This window comes from Chiloscyllium punctatum, chromosome 2, assembly GCF_047496795.1.
Source record: "Chiloscyllium punctatum isolate Juve2018m chromosome 2, sChiPun1.3, whole genome shotgun sequence".
Classification (NCBI taxonomy): domain Eukaryota; kingdom Metazoa; phylum Chordata; class Chondrichthyes; order Orectolobiformes; family Hemiscylliidae; genus Chiloscyllium; species Chiloscyllium punctatum.
The window spans coordinates 142,940,631-142,963,373 of NC_092740.1; the positions used below are offsets into that span (position 1 = coordinate 142,940,631).

At 40.2% G+C, this 22,743-nt stretch overlaps 1 protein-coding gene across 1 annotated transcript in view; it reads left to right on the top strand.

Moving 5' to 3' along the window:
* The window catches only part of cenpe (centromere protein E), a 120,682-nt gene that overhangs the window by 92,139 nt on the left and 5,800 nt on the right, over nt 1-22,743 (top strand). The window contains exons 40-46 of the mRNA XM_072589169.1: nt 305-520; nt 4,791-5,009; nt 5,511-5,708; nt 7,149-7,261; nt 7,677-7,774; nt 12,590-12,758; nt 17,950-18,308. Coding sequence (XP_072445270.1) covers nt 305-520; nt 4,791-5,009; nt 5,511-5,708; nt 7,149-7,261; nt 7,677-7,774; nt 12,590-12,758; nt 17,950-18,308 — 1,372 coding nt within the window. The remainder of the gene's footprint in view (nt 1-304; nt 521-4,790; nt 5,010-5,510; nt 5,709-7,148; nt 7,262-7,676; nt 7,775-12,589; nt 12,759-17,949; nt 18,309-22,743) is intronic.

Sequence of the window (22,743 nt, forward strand, 5' to 3'; positions counted from 1 at the left end):
TAAATCTCTTCAGTTTACCACCACTATTCAAGTACATCTTCAGCACTGTTTTAAGAAAGAATGAAATGCATTCTTTTGTTTTGTGAAAGTTTTTTTTTAATAAATCCATTGCCCAAAAATTGTGAAAATGAGTAAATCGTCTTAAAAGGCATGTTGACATTTTACTTACAATACTGAGGTAAAATTTTTATCAGTTCTACCATCAGAAGTAGTTCATCTGACTATTTTTAATAATATAAAGTTAAATCCTTCAACTTGTGACTGCCCTTTTTTGTGTAAGTTGAATGTGTTTTCTCTCATTCAGAATGCCCAGCAGAATTTGTTGGAATTAAAGTCAAAATATCAAAAGTACCTGACCTGCTCCGAAAATGGAATACTGTCCAGAGCAAAAGCCCGAAACAATCTTCAGGAAAAAATTGCCAAACAGTCGGAGAGAAATATTTTGAAGATATTTGAAGAAATTGAGAATGAAAATCAAATATTAGATCAGGAATGTCAGCTTCAATTGAAATCTGTTCAGGTATATTTATTCGCTTCAAGATTGGAGCTTGCAGCTAACATTATTCCTGTGTTCAGTTGAATTTACATTTTTAATGAAACTGAATTTATAAACGTTCAACTTGAAATCAGCAGCAGTGTTTCCATCTGATTTATTCTGATAACTTCTTGTTTGAACTTAAACTGCAACAAAGTTCTTTCCATTTGCTTTGATTCAAGTTCAATGCTTTTACTTTCTCAAGCCTAAAATGATGTAGACTCAACTTGTAAGTTTCCAAATCTTAGTCGTGAATGTTGTTTAAACTGTACACTGCAAAGCCTTTGCAATTTCAAGACTGCATTTTCCTTAATTGTAAGGGAAAGCACCAAAGCGCTGAGAAATTTGGGATTAGTTTCTATTCATTTTCTATTCTCAATATATTCCACTTGATTGACTGTCCTTTAGGAAAGGATCTACTATGCTTGCTTGGACTGATTACAGTCCAGACTCTCGGTAATATGGTTGACCCTTAACCGGCATCCGAAATGGCTGACCAAGCCATTCAGTTGCCTCGGATAATCAGGGATAAGCAACAAATGCTGACCTTGTCAGCCATGCCACATCACATGAAAGAAAAATGTTTCCAAAATTGTTGGAGTTGAGCTGACTGATGATTTGGTCAAATATTAGCTTGACAAATTTTATGTATCCACAATGGCTATTTTCTCTGTTTCAACCTCAAGCTCACATGAAGTATCAAGCACCTTTACTGTCTAGTAAATAGTTAAATAAAAATCCACCTTGTGCTTTGAGGAGCAAGGTAAAATACACTTGTGCAAAAACCAATTTGTAAACATTGTTATGCAACAGGAACATAGCAGTCTCAGCAGCTGCAAGTTCCCCTCAAACACCTTACTTGAAAATATACAACCTCTCTTCCCTCCCTAAAAGCACCAAGTACTGGCACCAAACCAATTGTGTAGTGGTTTGAAAAGGCTACTTGCCACCAACAGGGGCCAGTGCAAATGCGCTATAAATACTGGTTTTTGCAGTGACCGCTACAACCCAAGAAGAATTTTTTAAAATGTTGGTGGCATCTTGTATTGACGTAGGTAATTGATAAAGGTTAATTCCTTTGTTTAATCAACTACTTCATTTTTGTTGCATTGTGATTAAAAGAATAGTAGTAAGGAAGTGAAATAACTCCAATTAGCATGACATCTGACTGTGTTCTTTTGAGCTGATTTTCAAAGCTAAGTCTTTTGATGTGTCAATTGAAATTTCTTTCTAGAATGAGGACAACCCAGCACCATTTGAAAGGATTTCAGAGAATTACACTCTCTCCTTTTAGTTTCTGTTGCACCCTACCCTCCCCTGCCTCACCCTTCCTTCCAGTTGGATGTATTGAATTAAAACAATTATAATCTGTATCTGGAAAGACACTGCTTGATTAGGGACAGCCAGCACGGATTTGTGAAGGGTAGGTCTTGCCTTACAAGTCTTATTGAATTCTTCGAGGAGGTGACCAAGCATGTGGATGAGGGTAGAGCAGTGGATGTGGTGTACATGGATTTTAGTAAGGCATTTGATAAGGTTCCCCATGGTAGGCTTATGCGGAAAGTCAGGAGGCATGGAATAGAGGGAAATTTGGCCAATTGGATAGAAAACTGGCTAACCGGTCGAAGTCAGAGTGTGGTGGTAGATGGTAAACATTCAGCCTGGAGCCCAGTTACAAGTGGAGTTCCGCAGGGATCAGTTCTGGGTCCTCTGCTGTTTGTAATTTTTATTAATGACTTAGATGAGGGAGTCGAAGGGTGGGTCAGTAAATTTGCAGATGATACGAAGATAGGTGGAGTTGTGGACAGTGAGGAGGGCTGTTGTCGGCTGCAGAAGGACTTAGATATGATGCAGAGCTGGGCTGAGGAGTGGCAGATGGAGTTCAACCCTGCCAAGTGTGAGGTTGTCCATTTTGGAAGAACAAATCAGAATGCGGAATACAGGGTTAATGGTAGGGTTCTTAGTCAGGTGGAGGAACAGAGGGATCTTGGGGTTTATGTACATAGATCTTTGAAGGTTGCCACTCAGGTGGATAGAGTTTGTAAGAAGGCCTATGGAGAATTATCGTTCATTAGCAGAGGGATTGAATTCAAGAGTCGTGAAGTGATGTTGCAGCTGTACAGGACTTTGGTTAGGCCACAGTTGGAGTACTGTGTGCAGTTCTGGTCGCCTCACTTTAGGAAAGATGTGGAAGCTTTGGAGAGGGTGCAGAGAAGATTTACCAGGATGTTGCCTGGAATGGAGAATAGGTCGTACGAGGATAGGTTGAGAGTTCTCGGCCTTTTCTCGTTGGAACGGCGAAGGATGAGGGGTGACTTGATAGAGGTTTATAAGATGATCAGAGGAATAGATAGAGTAGACAGTCAGAAACTTTTTCCCCGGGTACAACAGAGTGTTACCAGGGGACATAAATTTAAGGTGAAGGGTGGAAGGTATAGGGGAGATGTCAGGAGTGGGTTCTTTACCCAGAGAGTGGTGGGGGCATGGAATGCGCTGCCCGTGGGAGTGGTAGAGTTAGAATCACTGGCGACCTTTTAAGCGGCATTTGGATAGGTACATGGATGGGTGCTTAATCTAGGTTAGAAGTTCGGCACAACATCGTGGGCCGAAGGGCCTGTTCTGTGCTGTATTGTTCTATGTTCTAATGTTAAAGATTGCTCTGGGATATGTCCCATGATTTGCCATTGTTTGAATTCTGCTTTATCTAAATTAACATTTTAGGCATTTTATATAAGTTAGGAAGTTAACCTTTTGGTGAACTGAATCATACTTCAGAACAAAACTAAAATTCCCTTCAAGTCAAATAGATATTTATTAGTGAAGTTACTTCCCTTTAAAAGATTTTTAGTCTGGTCATCTGATTTCACTAATATTACCAATGAAATGTCAGCATGGACAATGGAATAGATGTTTGTTTCTTCTCAATCTTGCCACACAATCTCTCACACCGTTCAGTTTGATTTTTACTGAGAGCCCCCGATACCCCTATGTTAATTATTATTCTAATTTTTGGTGTATTGCTCCAAACAACACTACACCTAGTTCTGTTTAGAGGTACCAATTAACAAAACTGACTTTAAAATGACTTCCCATGACACTGCAGAGGTTTAATGGGAAACAGGAGTGCTAATCTAAAGAATTAGATACTAGAGCTAACCAAGCTTTTGGTCAGCTCTGGTATCTAGGGAGTGGTGTGGTGTGGTAGGTTTTACAGAACGATTTTGAGAATGGGGTTGAGACAACTGAAGTTGTCTCGCCAGTTTTGATCATGGGTATGGTTTCATAAACGTCTGCGCAGAGTTACAGGGAATTGGGGGAAATACATTACTAAAGGCTAGAGGTTGGAAGATGCAACACCATGAGGAATATAAACAGGAGATGGGTGTTTTAAATAAAACCTGTGTTGGGGTTGACCTGAGTGAAGATGGTTGAAGTAAGTGGCCTTGTGATAGGGAGTTTGAAACAAGAATTCAGTTTTGACATGAATAGGATACTGAAGTTGTAAATAGTGGAATATGGAGTCCGTGGCAAGGGTACAGCTTTTAGTGATATGCACCAGCTTCAATCTTTCCAATGTTTAATTGAACAAAGATATAGCTCACCCAAAATTGGTTTGCAGGCAAGTTTGATGGCACTTGGGAAGGGGGAAGAGGTTGCTGAGTCTCTTCAGCCAATAGATGGAAGTTGATCTATGTTTGCAGACAATGCTACCAACTGACAGCACATTGAAGATGCTATATTGGAGTATGGGTTCTTGAGAGATTCCTTTAGTAATGGTATGGTTGCAGGAAGAGTTTTGTTTGATTGAGTCTATACCAGCTGAAAAATAAACCATCCAGCAGCATATCACTTTTGAGTATTCCACACATACCTCTGCAGTTAACAGCACTTGAAGTGTTTATTCAGACACCTTTTCAAATTATTTGAGAGTTTCTGCTTTACTGGCTTTTCAGGCAGTGTGAGCTGAGTCACTGCCATCCTTTGGGTGAAAAAACATATGCTCATCTCATCTTTAATTGCTTCGCATCTATGCAGCCTAGTCACTGACCTCTCTGCTAAGGGAAATTGATAATAAAACTTAATTTAAAAAATTAAATAGTGAACGGTACAGGGCACTGTTCAATGTCTAAAAGAAAGCTATGTATTTTGACTTTAGCTTAATATAATTTGATTTATTAATGTGAAAAATTCATATTGCATCACTGAGCAATAGAATGCAGTACTAAAAGTTAATTTCATTCTACTACATCCTCAGAGTGAAGCTGCATATTCTGAATCTCTGCGAAATGGATATATAAAGTATATCAGGAATTCTTGTGATGAATTGGAAAATGAGAAGAAAAAGAATGAAGAACTGCTTTTACAAATTGAAGCTGTCAAGCAGGAATCATTGAACAAAAATGGTTGTGATTCATTGACTCTGGAAAACCAGAAGCTATCCAAAAAGTTGAAAGAAGCTGAGCTATTACTGCAGGTAATCAAACAGCTTAATACTTAAAATTACATTTTTAAGTAAGTGGAAATAGTCACTGAAAAAATTTGAAATTTGCAATGGGAAATGATCCATCATTATAATTACTCAAATTCCTTTTGTTGTATGATGAGGTTTACTAATTGAAAAATCATCTCTAGTTGCTATTTCATAAATTTGAGAAGGCAAAGTGAACTTTTATTTGCTATAATTAATATTGTGTGATTGGTTGTACTGTTACTTCACAATAATTCAGTGCAAGTTCCAAATCTGACAACTGCGTAACAATACAGGAGCACATTCTGAAGTAAATACATAAGTGTACCTACTACTTTACTATTCCAATTGACAGTCTTTAAAGTTTGAACAATATCATTTATATTTGGCTGGCTAATGTATTATGGTGTGTCTACCAGTTTATGCTGGAATGGAAACACACTGATGTTGAAATGCAGTGTTGTCAAGTGACTTATGTATATTTTTATCCTTGTTTTTCAATTTCAGAATGAGAGAATAAAAATTAATGAGCTTGAAGCAACCCTGACAGCAAGCCAAGAAGCCTACAAGCAACAGGAAGAAAAGCTCTCAGAACTACAAACAGAAATAGGCTCCAAAGCATTAGAGAAAAATCTTGATGTTCTTCAGTCAAAACTGTTGAAGAAGGACAGCCAAATTAAAAATTTAGAAGAAAGTTTGGAACAGGTGTGGAATTAAAAATAAAGTCATTGACTGAATTTCAAGAATGCTGAAAATAATGTTTTGAAATATTTGATGTTATAAGTTGTGTTGCTTTAACCTTGTATTGTGAGCAATTAATTCAGAAGACCAATTTCTCCAATCTGTACCTAAACATTTTCATTTGAATAATTTTGCAGGACTAAAGTCAAGATTAAGTCACAATACAGAAGGAAATTTAATCAGTTACCCTGTCCTAGTCTGAACTGATGTGATTGAAATGTAACTAGGACATGCAGAAAAAACAAGTGTACTGTGACTTTTAACATTATGTATATGCAGCACTTTTGAAACTATCTAGCAATTATTTAAATTCACAAACCTCCAAGTTGTTGAGGATAATATTTGTCTGGTGTTATTCTAGAACCAGCAAGATGATCTGATTTTTGAATATAACTTATGTCAGCCTAAATAGCTCCTGGAGTTGGTAGGATAGTAAGAAGTCAACTTTGCGCATGTAAATAATTTTTGGAAAATTAAGAATTTTAAACATAGGGAAAATTCTATGCTTTCCAATTTAAAGAGTTACCATTGTCTGGTATCCACTGCAAATGTATATCTTTAAAAACGAAAAGAGAATCCAAGGTTTTAAAAATTGTCCTTGTTGATCAAAAGAAAATTGAGAACAAGTTGGTCAACTTCCAAATTCCACATCTATGTAAATTTGTCATCTTTCAGTTACAGTACCATCTAGTGACCAGATTGTGTATCATTTTTCCCACTTTCTATTCCTGTGTTTTATGTATGTTACAGCCCAGTCGTTATCATTTGTGTGGTGTTGAATTTAAATGTAAACTTTTTAATCACTACTTACTTAGACAGTAATGGTAGCGCACCTGATGTCTTACCACCTCATTATGGAATTTTTACAAATAGACAAAGTGGATGAATTTTTCAAGTCACCGAATTTCTATAACGTAGGACTAACTGCACTTTGCCCTCCATTTTCCTACATTCTTAGCTTTAGTATGATAACGGAAAACATGCAATATTATACAGTTGAATAATTGGCTTTTTGAAATAATTGTGATGTGTATCATATTGTAAACCTAGGAACATTTTCAAAGTAAAATTACCACGTATGACACTGAAGAGTCAGATGTTAATCAAAACTTAAGGCAGTTTCTAAAACAAGTTTATTCATAAATTCTATGTTCAAAAAGGTGTGTCCAAGGGTTCCTTTTGATTAGTTTCTAATTTGATGGTAATATTTCAAATTACCATTATGTACCCCTGAATTGATGAATTATGTTAGTGGCATTTCTGATACAAAATTACATTTATGCTGAAAACTGGAAGGGAGTAGTGTGCTCCGTTTTTTTAAAAAAAATTGAAATAACCATGTTGGAGGGTTTTGAGAAAATTGTGAAGGTATAGAACCTCTCTTATTCCTTTTATATCACACAGGCTAAGCTAGACATGGGAGCTCAACCTTTCAAAGAAGAGATGACTGATCTGAAAAATCGATTGTTTGCATTACAGATGGAAAAAGTTAAAGAGACTAAGCATCTTGAAAATCAGTAAGAGTCACTATTGTTTACAAAGTATTAACAATTTTTCTTCAAATTGTTTTCAACGAGGGATTGTCGAAACAAGGGTGGCATGATGATGGCTCAGTGGTTAGCACTGATGCCTCACCGAGCTAGGGACCTGGGTTCAATTCCCACCCTGGGTGACTGTACAAACTCCACACAGACGTTCTCCCTGTGTGTCTGCGTGGGTTTTCTCCGGGTGCTCCTGGTTTCCTCCCACAACACAAAAGATGTGCAGGTCGGGTGAATTGCCCATGCTAAATTGCTCTTAGTGTTAGGTATATTAGTCAGGGGTACATGTAGGGAAATGAGTGTGGGTGGGTTACCATTTGGAGGGTCGGTGTGGACCTGTTGGGCTATAGGGAATCTAATCTAATCTAAGTATAACAATATTTATTTGCAGAATTAGTTCTCTCAAAGCCAGCTTAGAGCATAAAGAAGAGTCATTGAGACAACTGAAGGAAACACTCCGAAGAAACCAGCAAGAACAGGATACCAGCAGTGAGTACTTTTTTTTAAACTCATTGCTGAGAGGGACAAAATTGCTGAATGTGGTTTGTTAGTTCAGAAAGTCCTCCAAAAAAGTTCTTCAGAATCCCAAAGTTCAGAAGAAGAATCAAGTTGCACTCAAAACATTAACATACTTTTTCACTTTCTATAGCTGCTGCTGAGGTTCTTTGTGTTTTTAGTTTATTTGGTGATCAGAAGCATTCAACTCCATAATGTGGTGAATATGTTGATAACACTTTCTTTAAAAAAAGATTCCATTGATGCGAGAACAGGCTCCATTTGCTAAAATTATACACATATTGAACCACGGTTAGAATATTATTCTGTTTTAAATGTCTACTTTAGAATAACAATGCAAGAGTAAAGTAAAGGGCCTCTAAGGTTATATTAGGATTTGGCTCAAAGGAAAATCGAAACAAGTTCTCTTCATAAAACATTTGAGCAAAAAGGTTCTGCAGAAAGCTTCCACAGTATGCTCAAAATAGAGGAATTGAAATGTAAATGCCAGAAAATTTAGGTATCACTAAATTGTTTACCACAAAGCATTAATGTAAGATTATTACTGAGGGGGAGAAAATATAATTATAAAAAGATAGCTATTGGGAACAATACTTCTTAAACAGAGTATTTCTAGAGTACCACGTATCTTTCCAGTGTGTTGAAAAACCTTTCCCCCTCTGATCCTGTTTGGGGAATTGAAAGTTGCTGGGAGCCAAGTCCACTGTAGGGGGTGGATGTCTGTTTTCTGAACGGGTGTTGGCATGACATAATATACACCTGAGTCATTAGTTTGTTCTGTCTCTCTCACATGCATTATTAACTCTCACTCACTGTCAAGATGCATACTTCCCCACACACACTGTCATGTATTCAGTTGCTTTCACTTGCTCACTTAGTCACTTTCTCATTGGTTATTAGCTAACAAAAAAAATTCAGTTCACTAATGTACTTCAAGGAAGGAAGCTGTTGTCCTTACCTTGCGTGACTCCGGATCCACAGTGATGTAGTTGATGCTTAACTGCTCTCTGGACAATTAGGGATGAGTAATAATGTTGACCTGATCAGTAACATCCATATCCCCTCAAAGAATGTTTTTAAAAAATTCCTCCTTGCTCTGTCCCTTTGTCTGTCACAGATACTCTTATACCTGTGCTCTCTCACACCCATTAACACTCTCTGGCAAATACTCACTCCTTCAATCATGGGGGAAGCCTGATTGCATTGGGGAGCAGACATCAGGCATCAAGGGCGAAGGGAGTAAAGAAACTGCTTGCAGTCAGCCTGCATCAGGGAATGGGCATAGAGCAAAAGATTTATTTTGAATTTGAGAAAGCTGTAATTATTCTTTTGCCATTTCTGGTAGGAGAGGTCTTCCCAAACTGTGTCACAATCCCCAGAAATATGAGCTGATGAATTTAGGATTGTGACTGCCAAACTTCTAATGGCTGCCATGGATTGCAGCAGAACCCAGGAGAGTGGCCCCAGAAGTGCTAAACATCTGGGGAGCAGAGAGGTGGAGAGGTCATTTGCAGCTATGTTGAAATCACTGGGTTAACAAGCAACAATACACCCTGACAGAACTGTCCAGGACATTAGGCAGACAGGAAAGAAAAGATGAGCATTATGGATTCTGGACATCCCAACTGGCCACTTACTGTTGTCTTTCTGGCTAACGGCAATCATTGGATAGTTTAGTCTGTCAATGGGGATGATCTGCATCAGATTGGCTGGCTGCTTTGGATACTGACTACTTTGATTGACAGAATACTTGGCCAATGTGCCTGATTTAGCACTTTTGCAACCACTGTGCTGCACTCCATAGCTGCCATTACAAGTTTGAGTCAAATTTCATTAGCCTACCACACTAGATGTCATGACCTACAGTTTGGAAAGCCTTTCCTAAAGAAATGGTGAAAGAATCCGAATACATTATAGCTTATTTCCAAGTCAGAATAATGGGGAGTTTGGATAGAATGTACAAGGATGGTGATGCTATCTTTGCATTTTTAGCGTTGTCTAAGGACAACTACATCTTGTAGATTGTATATACTCTTCCAGCTATGTGTTGATGGTAAAGAAAGTGGATGTTCGGGTTTTTTCTGACAGTCAAGCAGGTAGTTTTATCTTGGATGGTGTCAAGCTTCTTGAGTGTTGAAGCTGCACTCAAGCAGGTATGCAGGGAATATTCTATCACACTCCTGACTTGGGCCTTGGGATGTCAGGAGATGACTATTTGCTATACGATTACTAGCCTCCTAGTTCTAGCTGCACTATTCACATGGCTAGTACAATTAAATTCAATATTTAGTCAATGGCAAACCAGCATGTTGTTAGAGAGTCAGTTATGGTAATGCCAGTGACCATCAAGGGGCAATGGTTAGATTCTCTCTTGCTGCAGATAATCGTTACCTGGTACTTTTCAGCACAAAGCGAGATATTGTTCAGATCTTTCTGCATTTGGACATGGATTGCTTCAGTATCTGAAGAGTTTCAAATTGTGCAAGCATCTGCAAATGTCGACTCGTCTGTACTAACCACACATCACAATCTGGCTTAGTCCCATTGGTCAGCATTTGGCCCATATCCCCCTAAACCCTTCCTATAGGTTATTTGAAGCAGCTGAAGATGGTTGGGCCGAGAACACTCCCCTGAGAACTCCTGCAGAGATGTCCTAGGGCTGAAATGACTGATCTCCAAGAGCCAAAACCATTATCATTTATACTAGGTATGATTCAATCCAACACATCGTTCCCAATGACTGGTTTTTCTAGGCTTCTTGATGTCATGGACTGTCACTTTCACTTGCCCTCTGAAATTCAGCTTTTCTGTCCATGTTTAAACCAAGGCTATAAGGAATCAAGAGCTCAGTAGCTCTGGCAAAATCCAAATTGAATGTCAATGAACAGGATATTGTTAAACAAGTGCTGCTTGTTAGTACAATTGTTAGCCATTTCCACAGAATCCCTACAGTGTGGAAATAGGCCATTTGGCCCAACAAGTTCACATCGACACTCCGAAGAGTAACCCACCCAAACCCATTCCCCTGACTAATGTACCTAACCTACACATCCCTGAACACAATGGGCAATTTAGCTTGGCCAGTTTACCTAACCTGCACATCTTTTGACTGTGGGAGAAAACCAGAGCACCCGAAGAAAACCCCCACAGACACACAGAGAATGTGCAAACTCCATGCAGATAATCACCTGAGGCTGGAATCAAACCCGGGTCCCTGGTGCTGTGAGGCAGCGGTCTAACCACAGAGCCACTGCTGATGTTTGGAGGGTAGATGTATGGGCCAGTAACTGACCAGTTTAGACTTGCCTTGCTTTTTGTGTACAGGATATACCTGGGTAATTTTTCATCTCTGATAGATGAGCAGCTATATCTGGGATAGATTGGCTAGCAAGTGACAATTTCTAGAACACATGTATTCAGTACTATTGCTGAAATGTTATCAGGGTCCATTGACTTTGTGGTATCCAATGCCTTTAGCCATTTCTTAACATTATGTGAAGTTAATTAGTTTAACTGAAGACTGACATCTGTGATGGAGGGGATATCTGGAGGAGGCTGAGATGGATCTTCTGCTTGACACTTAGTCATAGAGTCATACAGCACAGAAACAGACCCTTCGGTTCGACTCGTCTGTACTAACCACACATCACAATCTGGCTTAGTCCCATTGGTCAGCATTTGGCCCATATCCCCCTAAACCCTTCCTATTCATATACCCAACCAGATGATTTTAAATGTACCTTTACCCACCTCCACCACTTCCTCTGGATTCAGTCTTGTGTTGCTAGATCTGTTCAAAGTCTACCCCATTTAGAATGGTAATAGTGCCACAAAACTCAGTGGCAGGAATTCTCACTGTGAAGATGGGACTTCATCTGTGCAAGGGCTCTGATCACCCTCTTACTGCTACTTTCATGGACGGATTCATCTGCAACAGATCAGTGAGGATGCAGTCAAGTATGTTTCTTCCCCTTGGTTCTCTCATCACTTGTCGCAGACTCAATCTAGCGGTTATGTCCTTTAGGGCTTGACCAGTTTAGTCAATAATGATGCTATCAAGTCCCTCTTGGTGATAGATGTTGAAGTCCCCTAAAATACATTGTGTCCTTGCCACCTTCAGTAATTCCTTCAAGTTGAACATCGAGGAGTACTGATTGATTAGCCAAGGAGGGTGGGATGATGGTAGACTTTCTTGTCCATGTTTGACTAGGTGCCATGAGGTTTCAAGGGATCCAGAGTCTGTTGGGGACTCTCAGGGTCATTCTGTTGGCTGTATGCCACTCTCCCATTATCTCTGCTAATCTGGCCTGGCAGTGGAATACGACAGTGCTATAGATGGTGGTGTTGTTGTCTGGAACGTTGTTTAAGGTATGATTCCATAAGTATGACTGTCAGACTGCTGCTTTCAATTTCAGCACTAACCCCAGGTGTTGGTAGGTAGGACTGAATGGCTTGCAAGGTTGTTTGAGGGCATTTGAGTCAACCACATTGCTGTGGGTCTGGAGTCACATGTGGGTCAAACCAGATAGAGATGGCAGTTTTTCTTCTTAAAAACACTTCAAGTCCTGATTTTCATGAATTAAAATTTCACCATCCGCGGTGGCAGGATTCAAATCAAATTCCCCAGAATATTTCCTGGATTTTCGGTCCAATCTTTCTTGTCCAGCCAAAATACAAATACACATCTTCTGTTAGTAGCTTCCTAATGTATTCAGATCTAATTTTAGAAAGATAGTTAATTAATGACTGAGTATAATACCCTATTGATTAATTTCTAATTTCTTTTAGTTACAGTTGAAAAAAGTAAAGATAAAACGTGTTCCACTGACGTATCTCTCACGTGTAGTGCTGGAAGTGGTATAGTTCAGAATGCAGTGGTACTTGTTCTAAATGCTGAGAAAGCTAAACTTACTCGAGATCTAAATCAGTTTAAGAAGGAAAATGAACATCTTGCAAGGTAATTTTTCAAATTCAAATATCCCTTTTCTGCTTACTTAATATAAGACACTGGCTTCTCAATGTAGCATCCAAGGGCTTTCTGCAAGTACATAACCCAAGTTAAAAAATCTATTCAAAAATTTTTCAGAGGGCATCAGTAACCATAAGGATGAGAGTTGCATATTGTGATCCTTTCACATTTGTATCGCCAACTAAATTTGTTTTGCTGTTCCCCCGAGCCCCATTGCCCATTGTCAATTATTGAATCATATAGTACAGAAGAGGTCCTTTGGCCTCTTGAAATGTGTTATAATAAGTATTAATGGATGTTGTAAGGTTTCTCACTTCAACTACCCTCGCAAGTAGTGCTTTCCAGATTCCCAACACCACCTGGATGAATTTTCTTTCCTCAAATCCCCTCTAAATCTGACTTTCACCTAACAAAAACTATATCTCTTTGTCAATTACCTTTCAGTGTATGGGAACATTTCTGCTTCCTATCCACCCTGTCCATGCTCCTTAGTCTTACATAACTCGGTCAGGGCTTTTTTCATTCTTCTGTGCCCTAAAGAAAACAACCCAAGCTTCTCTAGCCCCTCTTCACAGCTAAAATGCTCCATCAAATGGAACATTCTGATGTAACTCCTCCACGCCCCCACCAGTGTAATCAAATCCTTTCTATAATGTGGTGACCAGAACTGCCCGCAGTATTCCAGCTTGTGGCCTAACTGAAGTTCCAGACAACTTCAACATGATATCCCTGCTCTTCTAACTACTGTTAGATAAATGATAAAGACAAGTGTTCCAAATGTCTTCCCAAACCAACCTGCCACCATCGAGTTTTTGTGTACAAGCACCCCAGGATTCCTCTGTTTGAGTATACTAGGGACCTGCCATTCATTGAATACTCCCTTGGCTTGTTACGTCTTCCAAAGCGCACCATTTATTTCAGGTTAAATTACATCTGCCACCAATCAGTCCATTTGACCAACCCGTCTTTATCCTCCTGTTACCCAAGACTTTCCTCCTCACTGGCCAGTCTTCATGGTATCTGCAAAGATCGTTTATAGATGATCAAAGCACTGGCAAATAATCAACATCGTCGTTCAATTCTGAGACCTATATGATGTCCTCCTTATCAAGGCAAGGACCGGTGCAGGTGACTGCTGAACAGACCACCAACTAATTTGCTTCTCAATGTCCATCAAATGCCACCAGAAACAGTTCAGAAAAAGACTTAATGTCCAGCTGTTTCAGTAGCCAAGCACACTAGTGAACATCCAACAAGGTCTCTACCGAAATCTCCAAAAAGTTCATTTTAACAGAGTGGGGGATGTCTGGGAAGAGCTGAAGACAGGAATCGTGTCATGCTGTGAAGAAACCATCAGCTGCAAGACATGGAAACACACAAAGGCAGGTTCAACCTGAGTGACCACATCATCCAAGACTACTTCAACAAGAAGCAGACAGCTGTCCATGCTTGCCACACCAACATCACCAGTGAGGCAAAGAGGAAAACTCAAACAGCAAAGGGAGAACAAAGGAAACCAAAAACTAGTGTGGTCTGAGAAAGCTAAAGGTCTGAACTCCTTGCTGACAAGCACAATACCCAGGATTTCTTCAGCGCCACCAAAATAATATGCGGACTCAAGTTTAGCCTCAACTGGTAGAGTAAGAATAGCACTCTCTTGAGAGACCAAAAATATTATTCTCTGATGAAGCAAATGCTTCAAAGAACTCCTAAACTGCAACACAATTGTCAATGAGGGCGTAGGTGAGGAAATTCCTCAACTCACCATCAAAAATGATCTTGGACTGTCATTTAGTGTAGCAGAATTTTGAAGCTGCCATTAGATGCATGAAGAGTTGAAAAGCTTCAGAAGAAGATGGCGTTTCAGCTGAGATTTTCAAACTGGGAAGAGCAGCGCTTACCTATTATCTTTTCCTGAAAATCTGGGACAAAGAAGAAATCCAGACTGATCTCAGGGATACTATCAACACCACATTCCTTCAAAAAAAAAGAGACATAGTGGATGGGATCTAACTTGGTAGTTTTCTCCCTTCCTTGGGAGATCATAATCCAAATCCTCACTAGGTGCCTTCTCCCAATCCTGAAGATATCCTTCCTGAAAGTCAGTGTGGCTTCCGGTCAAATCATGATTTTCACTGCATGGCAACTGCAAGAGGAATGCCAAAAACAACACCAACCACTCTATCCTGTTCTTATTGATCTGACCAAGGTTTTTGACTTCGGATCTGTCAGAGCACTTCTCGATTGACTGTCAACAGCCAGCTGTCCAGTGAAATTCATCAACATTCTTCATCTCCTCCATGACAAAATGTCAATGACAGTCCTCACCACCAGTAATATGACAGAGTCCTTTTGAGGTGAAAACAAGGATTGAGCAGGGATGTGTCATTGCCCCCCCCCACTTCTCCTCAACTTTATCATCATCGTTCTTGTCAAGAATAAGCTTCCTCAATCAGTTGAAATCCAAGAAGAAAATTACACCGATCTTGTGGTACTTCGGTATGTGGGTGACAATGGAAGCATGCTTAAGAATTGGTCTTGGACTCAACCTTAAGAAGTCTGAAATCCTCTAGCAACCTGTTCCAGGTCAAGTTCTGGTCTATCCCTCCATTAAGATCAAAAGAGAAATCGTGGAATGTGGAATAACTCCCTTGCCTTGTTTGAGACTGATTCCCTGCATCATCTAGGAGGGCAGGCAAACTAGTATTGATGTCATTGAAGCATTTAACAGCACCTTCATTAAAGGCTACAGTCATCCAAAACCAACTGTGCTGGGCTGGCCATGTGTTGAGGATATCAAGAGTTCCGACTGCCAAAGCAATTTGTTTTCCCCCAGCTCAGGAAGGCACTTGAATGAGAGGAGGACAAAGGAAGTGTTCCACAGACTCCCTGAAGGCTTTCCTCAAGAAATCCAAAATGGATGTCAATACATGAGTCTCATTTGGGAGGAAACCCCTTTTTATAATTCTTTTGAAAATACCTTTCAGCAAGCGGAAGCACAAAAAATTTTCTCGAGGCTGAGAACTACTTCCATCTCCCCCAAAACAATGTGTGGGCAGAGATGCTGCTCTAGGATTGGGCTCATTAGCCACACAAGATTTAGATTAGATTCCCTACAGTGTGGAAACAGGCCCTTCAGCCCAACCAGTCTACACCGACCCTCCAATGAATAACCCACCCACACCCATTTCCCTCTGACTAATGCACCTAACGCTTTGGGCAATTTAGCATGACCAATTCACCTGGCCTGCACATCTTTGGGCTGTGGAGGAAACCGGAGCACCCGGAGGAAACCCACACAGACATGGGGAGAATGTGCAAACTCCACACATTCAGTTGCCTGAGGCTGGAATCGAACCTGGGACTTTGGTGCTGTGCAGCAGCAGTGCTAACCACTGAGCCACCATGCTGCCCACTGAAGGACCCTCTGAAGCCACGACTAGTGACACGAGATTTCCTAGGTGGAAGTGTATGTATATATATCTAAATTATACTTATTAACAAATAAGTACCGATGATGAATTTCTTCCCTAGTCTCCTACAACAGCCTGGGTGGCAATTCATCCAGACCATTTTTAAACCTGCCAAAACCCCCAATGCATCTTTACTCCTTATGACAAACTGCTCAAGAACCTCACAGTCCTCTTCCCAAATTTCTGTATCTACACCCTCCTTAGAAATGAAGATATGAAAAGTATCTGTTAAGGATCATTCTTTGTTCCCTCATGGTTATTCAGTCTCTTTGATTATACTTATTCGGGAGAAGTCAGAGATATGCTACTTTACACACCATTATTTTATGCACCCTCTTTACTCATGTTGCTTTCTTAAATTGCCCCCTCTGAACTTTCTATATTTCGCTCGTGCTTCTGTTAATTTGTTCCCTTTGTACCAGTTAAAGCCCCTGTTTTCCTTCCTATCCAGTCTCCATATTCCTAGATATCTAGGGTTCTCTGGGTTTGTTGCTCCTACGTTTCACTCTAAAGAGGACATGTTGGCCCTGTATTCTCACCAGTTCCATTTTGACATTCCCCAACTGCTCTGCTGTAGACTTACCCAGAAGTAACCTTCTATTCGATTTTGGCCAGGTCCTGTCTTATTTTAATAAAATCTACATCTCACACATTTCTTACCTCTTATCCCTGCCAAAACCCCTCTTTCTTCAGACCATCTTTTCCCTATTCCATAACAAACTTAAAATGTATGGTGTTGTGATCCCTGTCTCACTCCTACTGCTGCCTTGAACATCCGTCCAGCTTTGTTTTCCCAAATTTGCACCATTTTTTGTTGGACCTTCTGCCTATTGATATAAAAAAAGCTTCCCTGAATATATTTCAAAACTTCTACCCCCCCCCTCTAAGCCCTTTACACTGATTATCCCAATTAATGTTGGGGATGTTGAAATCCCTAATATAATCACCCTAACCCGTTTCCCTGAATTGTCTACATGTCTGTTCCTCTGGTCACTGGCTGTCCATGGATCTAGAAGTACACCCTCAACAGTGTGACTGTGCTCCCATTTTATTCCTGAACCCTAACCACGCAGCTTCATTTGAAGACCCTTCCAAGATATTATCCCTCTGTACTGCAATAAGTAAATCCTTAATTAATATTGTGACACCACTTCCTCCTTTACACCCTCCCCTGTCCTGCCTGAAGATTCAATACCCCAAATCGCTGGTTTGCCAGTCTTGTCCTTCCCTCAACCATGTCTGTGATGGCAACAGCATCTCAATTCTTTGTTAAATGTTCTTCATTGCCAAATATTAAGCTATTCCATCTTGACTATCAAATAATATGAGCGTATTCAGCTGTTATTTAACCCAGAACAATGTGCTTTACTGTTGGATGTGCTGCATTGTTTTTCCATCTTGCTGTCTAAATAGGAGGTTATTCTAAAAATTTACCCCATTGCAATTCTGAGAGAAAACTAAATACTGGTACAAAAATAGAAATTGCTGGTGAAACTCAGGTCTGGCATTATCTGTGGAGAAAAATGTTTTGAGTCCAATGATCTTCCTTCAGAACTGGATTCAAACTATTTCTCTCCACAGATGCTGCCAGACATGAGTTTCTCCAGAAATGTCTGTTTTTGTTTGATTTCCAGCATTGGCAGTTTTTTGCTCATTATACCAGTATTTACCTTGAAATAAAACAATGGTATTTCAATTGATTTTAGAATGGTGTCGGAGCTAAAATTTGAAAAAAACATATGGAAAGAAAGAGCAACAAAGCATGAAGAGAAAGACAGAACACTCTTCAAGCAGGAAAATATTCAACATACTTTAACACAATGTCCAGATGACAGTCTCCCTTCGCAGTCACAGAAGGAATGTTCACTACCGGTGTCACAAAATGTTGAGGTTTCAAAAGAATTGTTTACTCATGGAAGTAAAGCTGCTGCCACTGAGGATAAAGCTTTGGAAAACGAGCTACCCACCGATTCTTCTAAGGCATCATCGTTTGGTATGGAATCACAGCCATGGTCACTTCCTCGGACCAAAATCTTTGATAATTCTAGGCTGAGTTTTCCTGGAGGTAAAAACCTTTGGTATTTTTCTGTTAAAACATTAAGAGATGGAGATTTCTAATTAAGCCGTTGAAAATAACTCTAATTTTTTTTTTGCTATGGGTGGGAAGGCAGATATGACATGACGGCAAACAGGAGAAATTTTATTTGTCAAGGAGTGAACATGGAGTTTGCATGATGAAAGGATAGGTTTTACATAAACTGCCTTTAATTTGCCTCAAACCTAAAACAGGCTCAGCAGATCAGCAGTCCGGGGAGAGAAAACAGTTAACATTTAGAGTCCAGTGACTCTTTTTTCTTCCGACCTGGACTTTGAAGTGTTAACTTTGTTTTCTCTGCGCAAATGTTGTCAGACCCACTGAGTTTCTCTAACCATTTTGGTTTTTGTTTCAGATTTCTGACATTCGTAGTTCTTTCCCCATTACCAGCATTTTCATCAAAATAAAACAATGTTATCTCAAATGATTTGAGAATGGTGTCAGGTGGTATTGTTTAAGATGTTTTTATAATGAATGTACAATAACTTAAGGATATAAAGTTCTGAGTAGTTTCTTTTAAAATCATTAGTTTGTATCTTGTAATTGGAATTTGGGATAGACTGTGGTCTAAAACCTTTTTTGGTAGCCTTGACTGTGATAAATTGGTTATATCTGCTGTAGCTAGAGCATAAAATTATTGTTATTGCCAATACAGAGAAAGAAATCAAAAACAATCAGTATTTTTAGTCTGCTTTTAATGACTTGAATTATCCCCAGGCACTTTGCAGAGGCATTTATTGAAAGAAATGATACTGAGCCACATAGGGATCAGACGATCAAAAGCTACAGTCAAGGAGGTAAATTAAGAAGAGCAAAGAAAAATAGAGGCAGAGATTTAGGAAGAAAGTTTATAGTGAGGATTTGAAATAGAGATATTCCTTAACCAGGATGGGGGTTAGTAAATGAATGAGTGACAGGGATAGCAGTATTTTGGATTTATTAGTTCAAATTTACGAAGGGTAGAATGTAGGAGACTAAAAAAGGTTATGTTAGAGTACTTAGATGTGGGAAACAAAACAAAAAAATGAGAATTGCCTAAAAATGTCCAGAAAATGTGGGCGGCACGGTGGCACAGTGGTTAGCACTGCTGCCTCACAGCGCCGGAGACCCGGTTCAATTCCCGCCTCAGGTGACTGACTGTGTGGAGTTTGCACGTTCTCCCCGTGTCTGTGTGGGTTTCCTCCGGGTGCTCCGGTTTCCTCCCACACTCCAAAGATGTGCAGGTCAGGTGAATTGGCCATGCTAAATTGCCCGTCGTGTTAGGTAAGGGGTAGATGTAGATGTAGGGCTACGGGTGGGTTACACTTCGGCGGGGCGGTGTGGACTTGTTGGGCCGAAGGGTCTGTTTCCACACTGTAAGTAATCTAATCTAATCTAATCTAAAAAAACCCTCCCTTCTCATTTTAAAAGCAATCAAGAAAATTTATTTGTCTTTCAAAATCAAATTATATAGAGCTGGAAGTCTACACACAGGTTCTGAATCTAAAATATACTAAACCCTGTGTAGTAACATACACAGGGATTGCTGTTCTCAATAATATAGACTCTGACGGCAGCGCTCTATATTTATACAAAGGAAGTGCTGCTCACTGTAACATATACATGGACTGCTGTTCTCTATAATATACACAAGGGCCTGCTGAACTCTATAAAATACACAGGCACTTCTATTCTCTATAAAATACACAAGGACTGCTGTTCTCTATAATATACACAGTGATTGCTGTTTTCTGTAATAAATAGCAGGACTGCTGTTTTCACGATTATGAAGTTGGGATGATTGTTCTCTATACAATTGTACGGGCACTGCCATTCTCTCTCATAGAGACAGGGACTGTTGATCTCTATAATATACAGAAGCACTGCCATTCTCTACAATATACACATGGATTGCTCGTCTCTCTGTAGACAGAGACTCATCTTCTCTATAAGAGACACTGGGACTACTCTTCTCTATTCTCTAGGCAGGGACTGCAGATCTCCATGATGTAGACAGGGTTTTCCAGGGATTTGGAGGAGAGGATTGGTAAAACGATTCTGGGTAGGAGTGAAAGGAACAGTGTGGTCATTATGGGAGACTTCGCTTTCCCAACATTGACTGGAAATGCTACAACTCCAGTATGTCGGATAGACCAGTTTTTGTCCAATGTGTGCAAGAGGGTTTCCTGACACAGTATGTCGAAGGGCCAACAAGAGGGGAGGCCACACTGGATCTGGTACTTGGTAATGAACCAGGTCAGGTGTTTGATTTAGTGGTAGCTGAGCATTTTGGAGGGAGTGACCATAATTTGGTTACGTTTAGTTTAGCAATGGAAAGGGATAGGTATATGCTACAGGGCAAGAGTTGTAGATGGGGCAAGGGCAATTATAATGTGATTAGGCAAGACTTGAGAGGCAAAGAATGGGGTAGCAAAATGCAGGGGATGGGGTTAATCGAAATGTGGACTGGTTTAAGCATGTCCTTGATAGGTATGTCCTGGTCAGGCAGGGAGGAAGTGATAAGGTAAGGGAACCAGAGTTCACTAACGAAAGTGTAACTCTTGTTAAGTGGAAGAAGGAGGCTTATATGACAATGAGACGAGATGGTTCAGATGAGGCAATGGAGAGTTACAGATTAGCTAGGAAGGGTTTAAGAGTTAAGAGCAAAGAGAGGACGTGAGCAGTCTTCAGCAGGTAAAATAAAGGAGAACCGCACAGCTTTCTATAGGTATGTGTGGAATAAAAGGATGACTAGGATAGGAATAGGGCCAGTCAAAGACAGAAGAGGGAAGTTGAGTGTGGACCCTGAAGATTGAAGCTATGTGAAACAAATATTTCTCATGTGTTTTCACTCAGGAAAAGGAGAATATTGTAAAGGAGAAGACTGAGATATGGGCTATTAGACTAGAAAGGATTAGTGAGGAGGAGGAGGTGTTATCAATCCTAGAAGGTGTGAAAGTAGATAAGTCCCTTGGACTGGATGGGATTTATCTGAGGATTCTCTGGGAAGCTAGGGAGGAGATGACAGAGTCTTTGGCCTTGATCTTTGAGTCGTCATTGTATACAGGTTTAGTACCAGAGGACTGGAGGATTGCAGACGTTGTGCCCTTGTTCAAGAAGGGTAGTAGAGATGACCCAGGTAATTACAGACCAATGAGCCTTATCTGTTGGAGGAAAAGCTTTGGAAAGGATTATAAGTGAGGATTTATAATCCATCTAGCAAGCAAGCAACAATTTGATTGGAGATAGTCAACATGGTTTCGTCAAGGGCAGGTCATGTCTCTCAAACCTCAGGGTTTTTTGAGAAGGTAACCAAGCATGTGGATGAGGGTAGGGCACTTGATGTGGTGTAAAGCTTTTGATAAAGTTCCATATGGTAGGCATTTGGAGAAAATGCAGAGGCATGGGATTGAAGGTGATTTAGCAGTTTGGATTAGAACTGGTTTTCTGTAAAACGGCAGCGAGTGGTGGTTGATGGAAAATATTCAGCCTGGAGTCTGGTTACTAGTGGTGTGCCACAAAGATCTGTTTTGGGACCAGTGCTGTTTGTCATTTATAAAAATGACTTTGACACAGGCATAGCTGGATGGGTTAGTAAGTTTGCAGATGACACTGAAGTCGGTGGAGTGGCGGCAAGTGTGGAAACATGTTGCAGGGGACTTGGATAAACTGCAGAATTGCGCTGAGAGGTGGCAAATGGAGTTCAATGCAGCTAAATATGAGGAGATTCACTTTGGGAGGAATAACAGGAAGGCAGAATACTGGGTCAATGGAAAGATTCTTGGTAGTGTGGATGTGCAGAGGGATCTTGATGTCCATGCACATAGATCCCTGAAAGTTGCCAGCCAGGTTGATAGTGCTGTTAAGGCGGCATACAGTGTGTTAGATTTCATTCGTAGAGAGATTGAGTTCCGGAGCCGTGATGTCCTGCTGCAACTGTACAAAACACTAGTGCCATCGCACTTGGAATATTGTGTGCAGTTCTGGTCACCCCATTACAGGAAGGATGTGGAAGCATTGGAAAAGGTGCAGAGGAGATTTACTAGGATCTTGCGTGGTCTGGAGGGAAGGACTTATGAGGAAAGGCTGAGGGACTTGGATCTCTTCTCATTGGAAAGAAGAAGGCTAAGAGGGGATTTGATAGAGACATACAAGATGATCAGAGAATTAGATAGGGTAGACAGTGAAAGTCTTTTTCCTTGGATAATGACGTTAGCTTGTACGAGGGGGCGTAGCTGCAAATTGAGGGATGATAGATTTAAGATAGATGCCAGAGGCAGGGTCTTTACTCAGAGGGTGGTGGGGATATGGAATGCTCTGCCTGCCAATGTAGTTAACTTTAGGGGCATTTAAACAATCCTTGGCTAAGCATATGGATGATGGGATTGTGGGGGGGGTGGGGGGGGCTTAGATTAGTCCACAGCTC